At 50.0% G+C, this 17,570-nt stretch overlaps 1 protein-coding gene across 4 annotated transcripts in view; it reads right to left on the bottom strand.

Moving 5' to 3' along the window:
* KDM5B (lysine demethylase 5B) overlaps nt 1-9,493 on the bottom strand; it is a 55,164-nt gene extending 45,671 nt beyond the window's left edge. The window contains exon 1 of one of the 4 annotated variants that reach the window (XM_068173322.1): nt 9,008-9,493. In XM_068173322.1, the coding sequence (XP_068029423.1) occupies nt 9,008-9,145 (138 nt within the window). In that variant the 5' untranslated portion in view covers nt 9,146-9,493. Of the gene's footprint in view, nt 1-6,801; nt 6,925-9,007 lie in introns of those variants that run through there. The other 3 variants (XM_068173321.1, XM_068173324.1, XM_068173323.1) reach the window with 3 other exon arrangements.
* Nucleotides 9,494-17,570: the final 8,077 nt, after the last annotated feature.

Here is a 17,570-nt window from a genome sequence, read left to right as displayed (position 1 = left end):
AGATGACACTGTTGCAGACCCACAGCTATTCACCATCTAGAGAAATGACAGCAGGTATAGCAGACGGTCCATCCTGACTGTCACTGAGTCATTTAAAGTCACAAGTTTATTGTGGAGCATCCAAACTACTCAAAGTTGATATAACCAAGAAGGCTAATATTTATCTTTCTCTATTCCACAGTATGGTAAGCTCCTGAAGTCCTAAACAAGATACTTTCAACCCTTCTTTAATAAGTGTATTATTTACTTAACAAAAATCTTGGACACATTTTGAAGCACAAGTTACCAAGCCACATGTGATGCTCACTTGCAGGCCCACAAAAAGGCATTTCTGTGAGACAGAAATGCCTTTATGCACTTGGAAAGGCAGCAGCACCACGAGAGGGAGCTTATTGTGCAGGATTCACTTGCCAAGCTGCTGAGCAGCTGCACTCACCACATGAGCAGCTTTGCTGGGGAACAGACCAGCCCCCATCCCCAACTCTCCAGGCCCTCTTCCCTAAAGCTCATGCCTGGGAATCAGTAAGACTTGCCCCCTCCATCCAGCTCCTCAAGGAACTGGTCTGGATTTTCCTGTTTAAAAAAATGAATAAAAAAAGCGTAAGAAGTTCAGTTCAAAGTGTCTTCCAATAGCCATGCTGAGCATTAAGTATATATAGAGAGCAAGAAAACATCAATTTCCTAAAAAAATCAGGAGTTCTTACTCCACCAGGACTCTACATCTGAAATTGCTCTATTGTGTTCTCTTGTCAATCCCTGACTGTTATAAGCCTACAAGTGACAAACAAAATCCTGTGCCCACCTTAGCCTGCAATTGTTACAAGCCTGTCATCAAATCCAGGCAAAAATGAGACTGACTTCAAAATTCCAAACTCTTCTATAAACTTGAGGGACAAATCCAGCCATCAGAAGGCATGCTCTAAGGATCACATTAATATTTCAAGCAGTAATGTGAACTACAAATGGTCAGCAGAATTATTTCTGTGATTTCCATATTCCAGCTCCCAACTGAGCTGTTCCAGGGATGTCAGGCTTCAGAGCACGGCATTTCAGCTGGCAAACTTGCACCTCACCCAAACTCACTAATTAAAATTTAACCACCCCTATGAATTCAAATGAACAAGAAATTAGCACCATCCCTGCTAAGCTGTTCTACAAGTTAGTTGGCTTCAGCTTTTCTCCTTCCCTTATCCTCACGTCCTTTATAACCAAATCCCTTGTCTGCTAGCTGCCAAAGCAGCTATTCCCGAATCCTTCCCAGAAGAAATGTTTCAAGACATTTTTCAATAAACAAATACCTTTTTCCTTCCCTTTACAGAACCAGCTTTCCAGTCCTGCAAATAAAAGGGTTTTTATCCTTGGGCTTTTTTCTGAAGTCTCTTATATTTTTTCAACATCTTTTGAAAACTGCAAGTAGCATTTTACTTGCAGTCTCTCCCATGTCAGACACAAAAAAAAAAAAAGACAGCTCTTTCATTCTTCTGCTAGACAGCAGCTCATAGTAAGATCCAAAGGAATATCTTAGCAATTCTTGCCAGAGAAACACATTCATTCAGTAAACTGCAGCAATTCCCCCCTTCCTGGGATGCCCACCCTGTGAGCCTGACCTACATTCTTTGTTCCCACATCTATGATCTTGCCTTGGCAAAGGTGTTCCATGATTGCTGCCTCTGAGAGGAAGGGAGCACACTCAGTGACTCAGGAGGTGCCTTTCAGTCTCCCGGTTTTATGACTACATTAAAAACACACTTGGAGCTCAGATGGCAGAATCCACACAAACCCATTATCACCCGGCAGTGGGTCAGCCACAGAGCTCCTGTCTAACGGGAACTAATCCCTCTGTGACCCTGTTAAAGGCTAACATTAGTTGGAAACTCCAATCATCAGCTAACCCAGTTTGTGATGAACAGCCCTTTCTTGGTCATTTTGAATGGTGCAGATTTTTTCATCAAACCCTCTGAATTCCTCCTTGCCAGTAAGGGACCCTGGGTGCACTAACCCACCTTATCTGCAGAACTCTCCAAAAAGGAGTCTGGTGGAGTATTTCTTATTTGAGACAAAAATGGGCTCTGTTATGTATTGCAGAGTAGCAAGGGAGAACAGACCTAACCACAGATCCTTCCCATCTGAGAACTACAGCCAATTAAAATGAGTGTACAGTGGGAATCACCTCTCTAGATCCCAGTGTTTCTGTGCCAGTTCCACACCTGGAGAGAAATAAAAGGCTCAGGTAAGCTGGAGATGATTCTCAAGCATCAGGGCGAGCTGCTCCCTAGGACTCAAAGGCAGAAAGGACAGAAAATACATACAGGGTTTGAAGCTCCAAACACAACAGGCAGCCGGGCTGATGCACAGGAGATGCCAGGCTCCTCTCCAGGAGGCACCTGCATGCAAGGAACAGATACACCACCAGTGTACCAGCAGCACTGCAGCTACAGCTGGGGATGGACAGGGTGTTGGGATCAGCAAATCTCAGACCCCGATTCACTTCAGAGCACTGACCAAGACCCTGAAACAGAGGATTCATCAGGGCTGGGGCCAGACCCAGCTGTGGGTGTGTGAGGGCACCAGACCCCAAGAGCTGCTGCCACCTCCCCTCAAGGCACAGGACCCATGTGTACCCATGGACACAGCTTTGCTCTGATCCCCAGGACGTTCCCAGAGTGTGTGCGACCGGCACGGACGGCACACTCTGCTTCTCGGGCTGTCCCATCACAGCCCTTGGAATGAGTCCATACCCTCTTCAGAGCTGTAACTGGCAGCTTTCAAACCTCCATTTCACTCCCAGTGTAACTCAGACTAGGAAAAGACCTGAATTTCACAGCCATGCAGAACAGCCATGGACAACTCCATCAGCCTCAACCACGAGCAGCTGCCCAGGGATTCCGTGCGGCTCCCATCACCCACTGCCCTGGCTCTCCACAACATCCTCCCATTCCAGCTGCTCAGATTCACCATCCCAGGTAAAGCACCTGCTCCCAGGAAGACCTTTCACTCAGACACTTTGAAGGGCAGCAGGCTGGAAGACTCCACAAGTTCTTCCTGACTCCTAAAATCACTCAGCCTGTTCTCCTGGACATGGACACAGCACATCTCAGACATAACCCAGTCATCTGGGATTGAGAGGAAGCACGTCCTAATGGATACACGGCATGGATTGCTTCCATCCACTGGCAGATTTTGTTTCATTGCTGGGCAAGGGAGCCATGTTTAGTTTTAAACTCCATTTTCAGCTATTAGCTATCTTAAGTTAAACAAAAAATGACAGAAATTCTTTCTATGTTACTCTTGCCCCATATGGAAAGCTCTGGACTAAATTGTTTCATCTTAAATTTTCAATGACCTGAAGAGTGTGGGTTGAAAATCCCTCACTGAAAGAAACTGAGGCAAGGAGAGGAAATTCTCATTGTCTTTTAAGCCCACTCCAATGTTTCAGTGTTTCTGAAGAGCAGAAACCACCCATGGTGACCCTGTGCATGGCCACTGCCATTAGTAAAATAAATAATAAATCAAAAATAATTATTCTTTTGCATATTTTCTTGCTAATCAGAGATCAGTAAAACCTACTCTGAATTTACCTGATTCCACAACATGACCCCAGTGATGAATATGACAAGTTCTTCATTTAAAGCCAACATTTCCTAACAACCTTTGGAAGCAGATCTATTTTTCTTCACATGAATTGACAGCAGGGGAACAGGAACCTCAGCACTAAAATATCTCTTCCCCTCCCAAAACCGCATTCATTCTTGATCCCAAAATTCCCAAAAGCGGCAGATCCACTACTTTCCATCCTCCACTTTCCCCTTCCAGCTGATCCCCTCTCAGTCAGAAATACCCTGGTTCCTGACTCACCTGAGCCTGGCCTCTGCTCAGCCAGACCAGGGGCTCAGGCTCAGCTCGCCAGGACTGACAGACGTGGCAGCACCTCTGGTTTCTCCCACTGAAGCTCATTTATGTGTTGTAATTGAGTTACCTCTGTGTTTTCTTTTTGATAAAATCAACTGACTGAGCCTCTGTGTATTATCAAATCTGAAGGATCATCACCATCAGCTTCCTGTTTCAGACAAAGTATCACAATTCTCTGCATTAATTCCAGTTTTAATGGTGGTTTGTTTTACGGCTCCGGGACTAGACTGCCACAACCCTCAGCTGAGCTGCTCCAAAACTGAACTGCTTTTTTGTTTTGTGTTTTTTCTCCATAAAAATGAAAATAAATCAAGCAACCAGCTGAATGAGAAGCCTGAACAGACCTTAAGAGGTCTAAACAGCATTTAAATCAATCTTGCTCCTCAAAATATGTCCCTGGAGGAGCAGGTCCATTTCTCCCAAGCCCTGAGCCTTTAGGTTTCACCACTCAGGCTCTGCTAAGGTTGAATATTTCAAAATTCATTATTTCATGTGCTGAACTTTTCTGATGCTTCTCTGTGTCCTCTCCAGTTGTCAAATCTTTTTAAAATCCTCCAATGAGTGCAAGATCCTGAATGCAAAATTTTCTACTCTCGTGCTGCCACAGAGGTAAAATCCCCCCATTTCTCACTGAGAAACTCCAGAGCTGCATGCACTGGCTTATCCAGAGCTCCCATTCCAACATTACACTGCTTTCCACAGGGATCCACAGATATTTTTCTACACTCCTTCCTCCTCTAAGGTGGTCTATGCCCCTTTGTTCCAAAGGTAAACCTTCTCATTGAGTCCTACTTAAGTGATTACTGTTTCATAATATCCATTGTTTATTGGACAACTGGGATCCCTCTAAAGCAACAAGCCACCACCATAACTCCATTCAGAATGACAGCTTTTGCTCTTCTAGACTTGTAAGGAAAATTACATACCCTTGGCTTGAGGTTACCAGACATCATTAGAAAGGGATCCTTCATTACAATCAATCATTAGTAGTTGAAATAATTTGTGATTTGGTGTATAAATTTTGCACAACAGTTATTTCTGTAATTAGAATACTGAATACAATTAATTTCTAGATCTCAGAGAATGACAACACAACTGACTTAACCAAATACATGGAATAATGGAAAAAAATAAAACTAATTTGACCACATCAGTGTCCATACAATTGTATTTCACACTATCACCTTCCAAGTTCCTATCCGGGACTATTCCAAACATTCTTCCACTCTGGAGCTAGAGGGGGTCAACTCTTGCACCCACAAAGAACTTAAACCATTAAGGAAATTAATTTTCCCCATTCTCAAGTTCACCAGTATTCCAGGATTTACTGAAAATGGACAGTCAATAATTTTAATAACTCCAGTGTCAATTCCTTCAAAATTCCAGCTCTCCTAATACAGATTTTCTAATCTTTAAGTGCTTCATTTAAGTTACTTGGAAGCCTTAACAGTACTTCTCCCTACTCATGGTATTTAAAGCAATGAAATTTAGCCTGGATGTTCTCAATTTTCATGCTTGGCCTTGGGAAAGTTATGTTTCTAGTACATTGTACAATACTGTGTATTTTGAAATGCATTTATATGGTAAGTAAGGCTTAAGTAATCATTATTTATTGTTTCTTCACAGCAGCAAAGCAACGATGCAATGAAGTGAAGGAAGAGTCCATCTTCAAGAAAGGCTTGGAGTATTTGGTATCACTCCTGCTCCACATGTTTCTGTTAACTCTTGAAGCTAAGTCTCACATTTGTTAGACTGTTTGCTTCCATTAATTACTATTAACTACCTATCTTGAAGAACAATTCCATTCTCAAGCAATTCTTCATTCCACCCCTACATGCTCCCACTGATTTGCAGAGCTATCACAAGCTTCTAGAACATAAGTTCACCACTTGACATGCCAAGTTTTGGAGTAAACTTAGTTTATTCCAAACTACCAGATACTGTTTAAATGAAGAAATGCTAATAACAGATGTTTTTGGTTCATAGAAGAAAATTCTAACTACAAAATGGCACATGATGGACTGCAAGCAAGTTGTACCCCACCCACTTCCCTGCATCCAGCTGCCCCTTCCCCCGCAGATCTGCAACAGACTCAAATTTAAATCTCTACTTTATGCAGCTCAATAATTACCAGGAACAACCACCATCCGAGCACTCTGCTGCCAATGGGACTCTCTACTCATGCTCCACACTGCTGACAAAAAGCCACAGAGAACAGTGCCAGTGAGCTGGTTATTGCTGCACTCTTCACCAGTCACTGCAGCATCTTAGAATCCCCAAATAAGAGCAAAACTCAGTCATTGGTGATGGCTGGAACAAACTGAACTGGAATGAAGGGGAAGAAAACTCCTTTTGAGTACTCAACTGGAAACTGCCACACAGAAATTGCACCTCCTGTTACATTCCTGGATGTTCTTTCATCTCATGAACATGCAGTGATCACCCAGAATCCTCTGTCTTCCACACATCAGCTACCTCGGTATCTTCTCACGAAACAGGGCACTGTCCTCCAAAGCTGCTACACAAGAAGCCACTTCAGGTGTGGTTTTGTCTGGGCCCACCTGGTTGCCAGCCAATGCCAGCAGAAAGGGACCAGAGAAAGCCCCGCTGCTGGTCCTTCAAAGCCCAGGCAGCTCTCCTGTGCATGCTCCAGTGCTGGAGCACCAAAACCAGCTCTGGAGCAAGGACTTGTTCATAAGCAAGTGGGGAAGCTACAGCTGGGCACCAGCAGTCTCACACAACATTATTCCATACTGCTGCACATATACAGGAACACAAATTCATCTGCTGATAACTATACAGCAGAGTTTAAGCTAAAATGATGCCAGCCCAACCATCAAATTTTCAATTCCTCTCTCGGCACAGATCCTGACAGTTCATGGTGCTGCCTACCTGCTTCCCGGCACGTAACCAGACTGCGCACGCCGGCAGGAGATTCCCTTGGATGCAGGAAGATTCCAAACCCCAGCCATCACCAAACAAGGCATCCAGCTGGAACATACACACTGCTGTGCAAAGGGTAGTACAGTCTTTAGCTCACGGTATTACAGACCCCTCGATTACACCAAAAAGAACAATAACTGAATATTCACTGATCGCAGGGGGAAGGCCAGGAACTACGTCAACTCAAAGGGTTTTCTGGTCGCTTTGGAAGAGCTCCCTCTATGCTCCAGGCCGCTGAACCAACCACGCACTTCACAAGTCATCCCAGGCGTTATCCGGGGAAGATAAAGCCATGGGAGCTCAGCTCTCCCAAAGCCAGGCTCCACAGAACTACCCGTGCTCAGCCCTCAGCAGCTCCAACTATTTTCATCCTGCTTCTAAATATGCTCAAAGAGCTGATCACACGGCCAGGCAGGCACAACACCTGGTGTAATATCTGGTGTAATACATGCCCCTTCAGGAAGAGAAGATGAGAGCAGCTGAAAATGTAGTTGCAGTAAGTAATTCAGTCCTTTGGAGGGCTGTTGATTTATGATCTCCAACAGATAACATCCTACAAGCAGCTTTCTGATAAGGTTTTGGCTTTTTAGACAAGCAGCCAAGAATTATGGGATTTTTTTTTTTAGATGAGATGTTTCTAAAACAAAAAGATATCACCCTCAAAAACACCCAAACAACCCCCCCAAGAAACCTGACCAAACAAAAAAAAGCAGTCCTGGTCACAGTTGCTGAAACACTGTTGGCAACTTAAAAACTTAAAACCTCAAAACATCTACTAAAAAAGTACTACAAAACTTCAATGGTGACCCTGTAACAAAAAACATCTTACCCCCTTAACTCTGAGCATCTGGCTGCCCTGCATGACAAGAAGCCCTGGCACATTCTACCAGGACACAAATTCAAGAGCGGTCTTCACACAGCAGTTGGGGATTATTCCTCCAGAGAGCTGGAACACCTTCCTTCCTCTCCAGCAAGACTCACATTATTCACTCTGCTACAAACATTTCTGCCACCTCAGACACCAACTCGGCAAGTTACTATTATTTTAATTCAGAAGGAAAAGGATGGACACAACAGGAATCCCAGCAACAATCAAAACACGAAAGTGAGGAGTGTGTTTCTGAACATTGTTTCTTTGAAGACAAAGTCTCCCTCGCAAAACTTCAGTCTACAAACTGTTCGGTCAGCTTCTCGCCTTGCTGGAGGAAATGTAAGCTCAGTGCCTGTTTAACATTCTAGTTGTTGCCGTCACACTAACTGCCTTACCTGGTTGCACCACCCCAAGACTCGCACAACGCTCCACTTAGGGGAAGAGCAATTCACTCAAAATAAAGGTGATCCACACATTGTTTAATTAGATTTTTACTTCCAGAAGCCCCTCTCCTCACCAGTGCGGGTGTTCATACCTTTAAACAAACTAACAATTCTGACTACACAAAACTGCGGTTCTAAGATCGTCACAGCATTTCTCAGTAAATTGAGTTGACCAACAAGGGGAAATCAGAATTCATACCCTAATTTTGACTTTACTACACCATCGGTCGAGATGATGATGATGAAGATGAAGGTTTACTACTTCTTCCCACTGTGGATTGCATTCTAAAATGGTGGCCATGTCTGTCTGGGCTTCAGCTCGCACAGCCACCAGCCAAACTCACGGCTGCGGAGTTTGGTCCTGACCAACTTGAGAAACAGCTCCCTGCGCTAAAAGTGCGCCGAGGCCGGGGAGGCCGCGGCGGGGCCGGGGGGAGCCCGCTCCCCGCCGCCCCCGGCCCCACACCGCCACAATACCAACATGGAGGGCAGCACCCCGGGACCTCCGCCGGGGCTCGGCGGGGCCGCTCCGGGCGCGAGGCCCCGGCCAACCCCGGGAGCCGGGGAGAGGCCGGGCCCGGCCGGGGCAGCTGCCCCCCCGCCCCCGCTCCCTTCACGGCCGCTCTGGCGACTCCCCCACCGGGCGCTCCGACACTTAGGAACCACTTCGCAGGGGAAGCGGTCGCTTCCGTCGGTCCCCTCAGCCCCAGCCCAGCGAAACTTCTGAGGGGCGGCGGGGCGGCCCCGCCTGCCCGGGGTCACCTGCGCGGCCGCGGGCCGGGGGGAGCCGGGCCGGGCCCCACACAAAGGCCGCTCCCGGCGGCGCCATGCGGGCACTCACCGGCGGCGGCCGCACCTTGCAGATGCCGGTCTGCTCGGCGATGGGCCGGATCTTGTGGATGAAAGCGAAGGGGTCGGCGAACTCCTCCCAGCTGGGCTCGAAGACGGGGCACTCGGGCGGGGGCAGGAACTCGGCCATGGCCCGGCCGGGGCGGCCGCTCCGCTCCGCGCTCCGAACAATCTCCGGAGCCGCCGCGCTCCGTGCGCGTCCGCGGGGGGGCCGGGGCTGGGAAAAGAGTCCGCCCGGCCCGGGCAGGGGAGGGGGCGCGGCCGCCCCGCCCCGCCCGCGCCTTTGTGCGGGGGCGCCGGGGCCGCACCGGGGAGGGCCCGTTGGGGGCGGGGGGAGGAGGCAGCGGCGGCTCCTCTGGAGCGCAGCCTGCCCCGCGCGGCGCCGATCCCACGCCCGCTACCCGGGCCCCGGCGGAGAGCGAGGCCCAGGGAGCGCCGCGCACCGCGGCCGCTGGGGGTCCCTCCCGGTGCCCCCCGCCCCGCCGGCCCGCAGCCTCGTGCCCTCCGCTCCCGCCGCCTTTGTGCGCGGCCCCTCGCCCCGGGCGCGCTGTGGCCGCTCCCGCCAGCACCGCTGGTTCGGGGAGGCCCCCGGGCCCCGCGCCCCGGCCCGCCCCCCCGCGCGGGGCCGCCGGCGCTGTGTTTACATGCGCGGAGGGATCCGCACAGCTGACAGCGGGCCACCGCCGGCGCTTCTTTTTTTAAAGAGCCTCTCCGCGTGCCGCCATTGGCTGAGCACGGGTCGCGTCACGCGCGGGGCGGGGCCGTCCGCCTCCGCGCGGCCGCATTGTCTGCCCCGGCCGCGGAGCCCCCGCGGCCCCGGCCCGGCCCCTTTGTTCGGGGGGAGCCGGGCCATTGTCCTGCCCGCCGGCCCCGGGCGGCGCGGGGTAAGCAGCGTCCCTGTTCCCGAGGGAGCGCGGCGAAGTGCCCCCCCCCAGCGCCCCGGCGGTTACCGGGGCTCCCCGCGCCGGGGGTCCCACACGGGGCGGTCCCGGCCGCAGGAGCGGGGCTGGGGGAGGCGGTGCCGGGCGGGGGAGGGGCGGCCCCGCCGCAGCAGGCGCCGCACGTAGCGCACGTGCGCGGGGGGGCGGCCCCGCTCCCGCCCCCGGACCGGCCCCCCGCCCCGACACCGCCCCCGGGCCCGAGGGACCCCCGGCAGGGACCCCCACACCGCCGGAGCCGGGGCTTCTGCGGCCCCTGAGAGCACGGAGTCACCCTCGGTACTTCGAGTCAGCGGTCCGGAGCGGAGCCAACGCGGGTGCTGTCACATCCGACAATGAAACAAACAATTGCAACTTTTGTGACGCGCACACGATGCTCAGGGTGTCATTTCTTGTAAAACTTCACTTACCGGCTTCAAATTTCCACTAAAACTCAGAAAAGCGTCCCCTGTTAACTGCTGTGGCTGGAGAAGTAACACCGAGTTGCAGAGCTGGCGGCCGCGGATTCGGGCAGCAAGGCCCGCAGTTCACCCCACTGCACGCTGCCCCGGCAGGAATGCTCATGGAATCAGCTCCACGGCACCGCAGAGGAACACCCTCCCCAGGAGATGGGATGTGAGGAGGAAGCTGTCAGCTCTCCACACTGCTGCTCACGGTTCCAGTGAATCAAAAATTTGTACGAAGTGCTCAGGGCCGGTTTAAGACAAACCAAATTCTTCTCCTCGCTTAAAAATGGAAGGAAAAAAGCAAGCGGACAGAGCTTTTGTAAAGCATTTGTGCAGGCAGTGTCAAAGGGGAGATCCCCCCCTCTGAGCTGTCCCTGCTGGAGCCTCCCCGGGGGGATGCAGAGGGGCAGGACCCACACCCCGGGGGCTGTCCCTGCCAAGGGCACAGGACAAGGCACCACCTCCGAGCCGGGCAGCACAGCTCCCATCCCACCCTCTCCATCCCACCCTGGGTCAGGCCGAGCTCTGAGTCAGCACCAGCGCTGAGCTGAGCTCTGATAGTCCCACCCTTGCAGGGACAGGGTGGGCCCGGAGTCACACAGATGCGGCTCCAGATCAGGCAGGCTCAGCTTCTGGGAGCCCCGGAGGGTCCCCAGCCAGCAGGAGCATCCCAAGTTTCCAGGAGGTTCCTGTCCTTTCCTTCCCCAGGTTTGACCTACAGGTGATAGAAGTCACTGTACCCCTTTCCTTGTACAAAAGGAAGATCAGGTTTAGACAGGGAGCTTTAACCATAGATGTAAAATGCACCATATCCGTTTGTACTTCCATTTACACCAAGAGACCCCACAGTACAGATCACCAAATGTCCCCATCTGGAGAGAAAACTAAGCTGGTTCATCACCTTCCAACAGCAGCACATCCCAAACTTGAGGGGCTCTGGCAGGGAGGAGAACACTACCTTTGGAACTTTGGGTCTGAGTGTCCCTGAGGGGCAGGGATGCTTGAACAACAGTGGGTTATGGTGTTCCACAAATAAATCCATTTCTGCTACGATTCCCTGAGGACTCCTTTCAACAGAGCTGAAGGACCACATTCAGCAGGACTGTTTCTGCTACTTCTGTCACATCTAAAGGCCTCCCATGGGGCTGTGATGAAAAACACGCAGACACAGGTGTTTTACTTAGGTAGTTCTCATGGAGGAAAAAAAGCACTTGCTACAAAGATCTGAAGATGGGCAGAGCAGGGAGATCAAGGGATGACCTAGGGATAAAAAACAGGTGCCTTGAAGGGAGGGCAAAGTGGCTCAGGGGTGGATAAGATGGATATTTAAGGTAAGCAGGAAGCCCTGGAGGGTCTGTGCATCCCATCAAGCATCTTACTTGTCTTTCCTGCTAACCTTGCTACCTGCTAATGAAAACACTTCATCACCACAAATGTGTACTTTTGCACGTTGCCTTCTCTGTATCTTCCCTCTGCTGTGACATCTGCAGTATTTGTTCTGTTCAGGGGATTAGTGTGGCACAGCACTGTCTGGCTTAGAAACCCAATTCCCCAAGTGTTAGAGGCACAAGCTGCAGCAAGGAAAGCTGATTTCCCTCAGCTGGAATGAGAGTGCAGACATTCCTTCTTCATGGTTCAGTTGACTGCCATTAATTACCCTTTTATTAGATGGGCTTTCTCCAAGCCTGTTCCATTTGTGCCCTGCGAGCAGAATGCCCCCATTTGCTGCAGCTCAGCATTAACCCAGGAGCAGCTGCAGGGCTGGCAGGGACCGAGCAGGGACAGTGAGAAATAAGGGAGCAGGACTCCAACACATAGTGCAAAGGCCTTCCAAAGGGGTTGGCCCAAGGTGAGGAGTGCTGAGGCTTCCAACTGAAGACAAGCATTCTTCACCACATCAGGGATTTATTCTTGGGTACTCCTTCATCCTTGCCCAGCTGCGAGCTCCAAACAGAGTATCTGTCCAGAACCATTCACATCTGAGTGTCCCTTTACATGCTGCTGCAGCACAGCTCTCCTCACACACAGTTTGACTACAGGAGTCCCATTAGCCTGGATGATTATTTAGAAAATCTTTTGTGTTTTCTTGGATGGGCACCACATCGTGAACTTCCCTACTACCGCAAACGTCGCCTTCATTTTCCTGCACCAGCCATCACCTGCCTGGATCCCCCTGTTCACACAGCCTATATTGCCTTGTTTGCATTTATGGATCTGACTCAGCCACTGCAAGGAAGATCACAGAATCCCAGACTGATTTGGGCTGGGAGGGACTTCAAAGCTTATCTTGTTCCACACTCTGCCGTGGGCAGGACACCTTCCACTATTCTCAGGCTGCTCCAAAGCCCTGTCCTACCTGGCCTTGGACACTTCAGGGATAGGCAGCCACAGCTGCTCTGGGCCAGGGCCTCAGCACTCTCACAGGGAGGAATTCCTTCCCAATATTCCATCTAACCCTGCTCTTTGGCACTGTGAAGCCAATCCCTTGTAAATAGCCTCTCTTCCTCCTTTCTTATGCTCTCTTCATTGGAAGACTACAATTAGGTCACTCCAAAGCTTCTCTTCCCCATGCTGAACAATCCAAATTTTCTCAGCCTTTCCTCACAGAAGAGGTGCTCCATCCCTCTGATCAGCTTTATGGCCTCCTCTGGACTCACTCCAGCAGCATCACACCCTTCCTGTGCAGAGGACCCCAGAGCTAGATGTAACTCTGCAGTTGGTGTCTCATGAGAGCAGAGTAAGGATAATCAGGTTAATCTTTCCCCCTTCTGTGTACCTGCCCTTGCCATTCTAGACCAGCTCTCCTCTTCAGACAAAGGCTGGCTACCAGTCAGTCCCTTGACCCCACACCCTCCATCCCAGTCTGGGTCTCTTTGGTTTAATTCTGCATCACAGCAAGAGCTTCCACTGCAGCCACTTGCTCCAGCACCCAGTGAGCACGGGTGCCATCGGCCTGGCACAACAGGAACACTGAGGAGAGCAGCTTTAGGAAACACCATACCCTGGACTTCCAAGCAGACAGAAGATATCTACTCTTGGGATGCTGGAAAAGCCAAACAAACAGCTGCCAGAGGCTCTGCAAGGAACAATACTCAGGGAAATATAGTAACATTCCACAAGCTCCACTCCAGAATAACCCCGAAGTGAGCTGGAGATCCTGCCCAGGAGGTGCACTACCAAGTCCAGGGACCATCAGCACCACTTGGGAGTTGAAATTCCACTGAAACCAAAGCTCTCATTTCATCAGCACAGTCTGGCCTAATTAAAGCTCTACATGTTTAGAGGAGTACAGGGCAGGGAGAGATGTGCTGAGCTTCTCTGCTCTTTAAGAAAATAGGTTCCTGGGAACAAACAGATTTAGTAAGCAGAATCTCTGACAGATCAAACCAAACCAGTTTTCCTGGGCAAACCAAAAGCCTGCACAAACCTGCAACACAGTCCAAGTGTCATCATCAAGGCTAGAGAAGGGTTTTACATTTTCCAGCTGCTCCCAGAGATGGTGATGCACATCAGTCCTTGAGAAACAGGGCTGTTAGTGACAAGGCACTGTGATCTTGGGAACCTGGTAAAAATTATGGAGCATTCTGGATACACCAGGCTCTGGACAGCAGAGCTGCTATTTACAGAATAGCTCCCAGCCCAGACACTGCACTGGATATTGCTCTGATGCCAGGCCAGATCGCCTGTCTCACACCGTGCCCTGGCTGAGGCTCAGCAGCAGTACTCAGATGGGGAATTAGGTACTTTGCTGGCAACTTTTGCTACAACAGAAGCATTGGTTTTAATCTAGACATGCCCTGGTAGGTCTCTGCCTTTCCTCCAGCAGCTGTCCCTCCATGCCCCTGTCCCTCTCGGCACTGCTCCCTGTGATCCTTTCTGCAGTGCGGGGAGCCAAAGAGCCCCAGCAGCTCTTAACTCCTCAGGCTGGAGTTGTCAGTACAGGAAACCCTGCTGAGGGGCCTGCGGAGGGGGCAGGCAGGAAACCTGAGCCTCGGCTGTGGGCTGGAACCCAGTGGCCGAGTACAGAAATCCCCCAGCTGCAGAGGTCCAGTGGGGACTGTCAACAGCCAGGTAAGAACAGCTGGTGAGCATGTGGAGCCAATATGGAAGCTCCCCTGCAGTTGTGCAACTGCCTTCAGCATTACTTTTATTAATAAAATTCTCTAAGTCCCTTACCCTATCATTAGCTACTATTAAAGCTGAGTAAAGCCTTACTCCAAATCCTTGCCCAGACTACCCTAAGAACAAGGATAAGCAAACCACAGCTGTTGGAAGTGCTGGGAAGGCAGAGCTGAGGTGCTGTTTCACACGCCTCACCTTGCTCTCAGCAGTTGCTGACTCACACTCCAGAAATTTGGGCTGTACCTTCCTGTGCTTCAGCATGCAAGCGACAGCAGTGTGGGACACAACCTGCTTCCAGGCAGGACATGCAGCAGGAGGGATTCTCCTGGTCTGGAGGCTGACAAGGGACCTGGCACCAGTGTAGCACTGACAGGGAGCGAGAGTGAGGCTCTGAAGTTCATTATCTTAAGGCAGGTGCCTAAAATAGGTCAGGGTAACCTCACCCAACCCCCCCCCACTGCTCTGCACCGGCTGCACAGGGAGCCTGGGGTGACTCGCTCAGCCCCAGGCCTCAATGCTTGAGAAAGTTAAGCCCTGGCAACAACAGAGCAACTTGGGAAACACAATTTGCCACAATGTATAAAACCACAAAAGCCTATCTTTTTTCTTAGAAAAAACACTAACTGAGACATGAAAATGCAGCTTCTCTGCCCCAGCCCCTCGACTGTAGTGAAACAAAGTACCATCACTACTGGTCACCCAGGAGGATCTGAACTCAGCTATGGTTTCTGCCAGGGCAAGCAGAAGCAGCACGAACCCCCCACAACTCAGCAGACTGTGCCCTGTGCCAGCCCTGCACAGCCCTCTGCCACTGTGTGTGCCACCTCAAATAAACCCCTGCCCCTCCCACGATGCCGTGACGTCCCCAGGCCGAGGCAAGGAGAGAAGCTGGTTCTGCAGAAAGTGTTTAATTAGCAAATCTTGTTCCCAGTCAGGCTTCCTGTCTCTGCTGCAGCCAAAATCCCCCTCGGTTACCCAGACATGCTCCAGGACTCGCTTTCAGACACACCAGGGGTGACATTACCAAGGCAGCGAGGACACTTCATTAGCTTGGGCAATGGCACAGGATTCAGGGGTCCTTGTACCCGGGTACCTGCACCTGCATTCCAGAGGGATTTGCACTCTCAAACTCTCCCACCAAGCTACTAGCCAGGTTTCAATCAGCAAGTACACACAAAGCCATCTAAGCACCTGTGGATCACTTAAAATATACTAAAAATGTACAGTCCAAGGCTGAACAGACAAGGACTTGTCTGTGAAAACCCAAGTTAAAACCTGGGTATTAAACCATTCACTGATAAGGAGCCATGGAAAAACTAAAAGGGATTGAAAGGTGCAGAAATAGTTGCAGATCACTTGAGTACAATGGAGAATGTGCAAGAGCTACATGAATTAAGGCAGAGAAGACATTTCAGTCAATGCTGATGGCAAAGCAAAGGTGGCAAGAACCCGCATGAATCATACCAAGGAGGACTGACAACGAGTACGGGAGATGGCACACAGGTTAAAAGCAGCTGGGGAGCCAGCAGGCATTCAAAGGGGAAAAAGTGGCATTAAACAACCTAGCAATGGAAAGCATTTAGGAGCTTTACAGTCAAAAAATTAGGCCTCCAAATGCAGAGTTCCAAGGGAGCTCCACAAAGGAATCTTAGCTTACTGTCTTCATACCTGGAACCACACACATCTGAGGAAGATGACATAAAAAATTCAAGGTCTCCAACAGACATTAGAGCATCTTCCACAAGGAAGTACAAGACTAAACAAGAAATGCCTTTAGCGACCACAAGTACAACAGTAAGGATTACTCTTGATCTGCCAGCACCTACAATTAGCAAGAAAGAGGTGTATCAGCACACAGGTGCTTCAGAGAAGTGCCTGCACTGATCACGTACGAGTGTTTAATACAACCAGTCCAAAGTAAACACAGTCTAAACCAGTATGGGGTCAAGCTGCCCCCCTCAGCCCCACCAGGCAGATCCAACACATGCAGACACTTAGCAGACATTAAGTACTTGCAGGCAGTGGCAGTAACGAAGCCAGTGCACATATGCTCTAATAGACAAAGCTGGAGCCAAAACACTCTGCCAGGATCTGCAACAGCAGTGAACAAGCAAAGAAACAGGCACAGAATTTGAAAACACAGAGAGGAAGATAAACACTAAACACAGCAACAAGTAAAACAAGAAACAGGAGTACTCTGCATGGAAGTGCCAGTAACTTGCTGGAATGATGAGGGAAGTTAGGAATAGGAACCCCAGTCTCTGGGTGCCATATGTTCATATGTTCACAGCAAGGCATTAACACCAGATTCAAAAGCATTTGTGGACAATGGCAGAAACTGTTCTATAGCACACTGAGACGTGACTGGGACACTTCCATGCATGCATGGGTTCTGCCTTTCACATAAACACATCACAGAAGTTGTGAAGAAAAAAGGCAGAAACCATTCTGTCCCACTCAGCAGGGAACAGTGGAGTCTGGGGTTCCACAGCAGCTGTAGCTAAGCCCTGGTACCCCAGTTCCCTGCTCCAGCACCCAGCTGGTCCTACACTGAGTTTGGGGGAGCAAAAGAAAACTGGGCCCTTCTTACAGGAAAGGACTTTTTTTTTTTCTCCAATTTAACACAAAGCTCAGTGCCAAGGGCAGTGTAAGAATGAAGACATGATTGCATGAATGAGACAACAGGGACAGTGAGAGCCAGCAGGTAAGATACAAAATATACATATATATATGTGTGTGTATATATATGTATAAAATATATACATATATTAAAAAAAGTAACTCAGCATAGGGCATTGCTGTGCCAAGTCGTGCAGGATTGCACAGAATCAAGTCCCAAACTGCTGGAAGACAGCACCAGGCTCAGTGTGGGACATCACAATCTCTTGATGGTGATGTCACTGCAATCTCACTGCACACCAGCAGCAGCCACCCAAGGCAGGTTCCACAAGGTTTGGAAATAACTGAAAAGCCACAAAGATCCCCACTCTCAGCAGAACAAGTGAAGTGCAGCTTTTGCAAGTGGTGGTGAGGTAAGAGCATGAAATGC

The sequence above is a fragment of the Anomalospiza imberbis genome, chromosome 26, assembly GCF_031753505.1.
Source record: "Anomalospiza imberbis isolate Cuckoo-Finch-1a 21T00152 chromosome 26, ASM3175350v1, whole genome shotgun sequence".
NCBI classification, from domain to species: Eukaryota; Metazoa; Chordata; class Aves; order Passeriformes; family Viduidae; genus Anomalospiza; species Anomalospiza imberbis.
The sequence above is the reverse complement of the archived record's forward strand: the minus strand, read 5'-3'. Positions and strand labels throughout refer to the sequence as shown.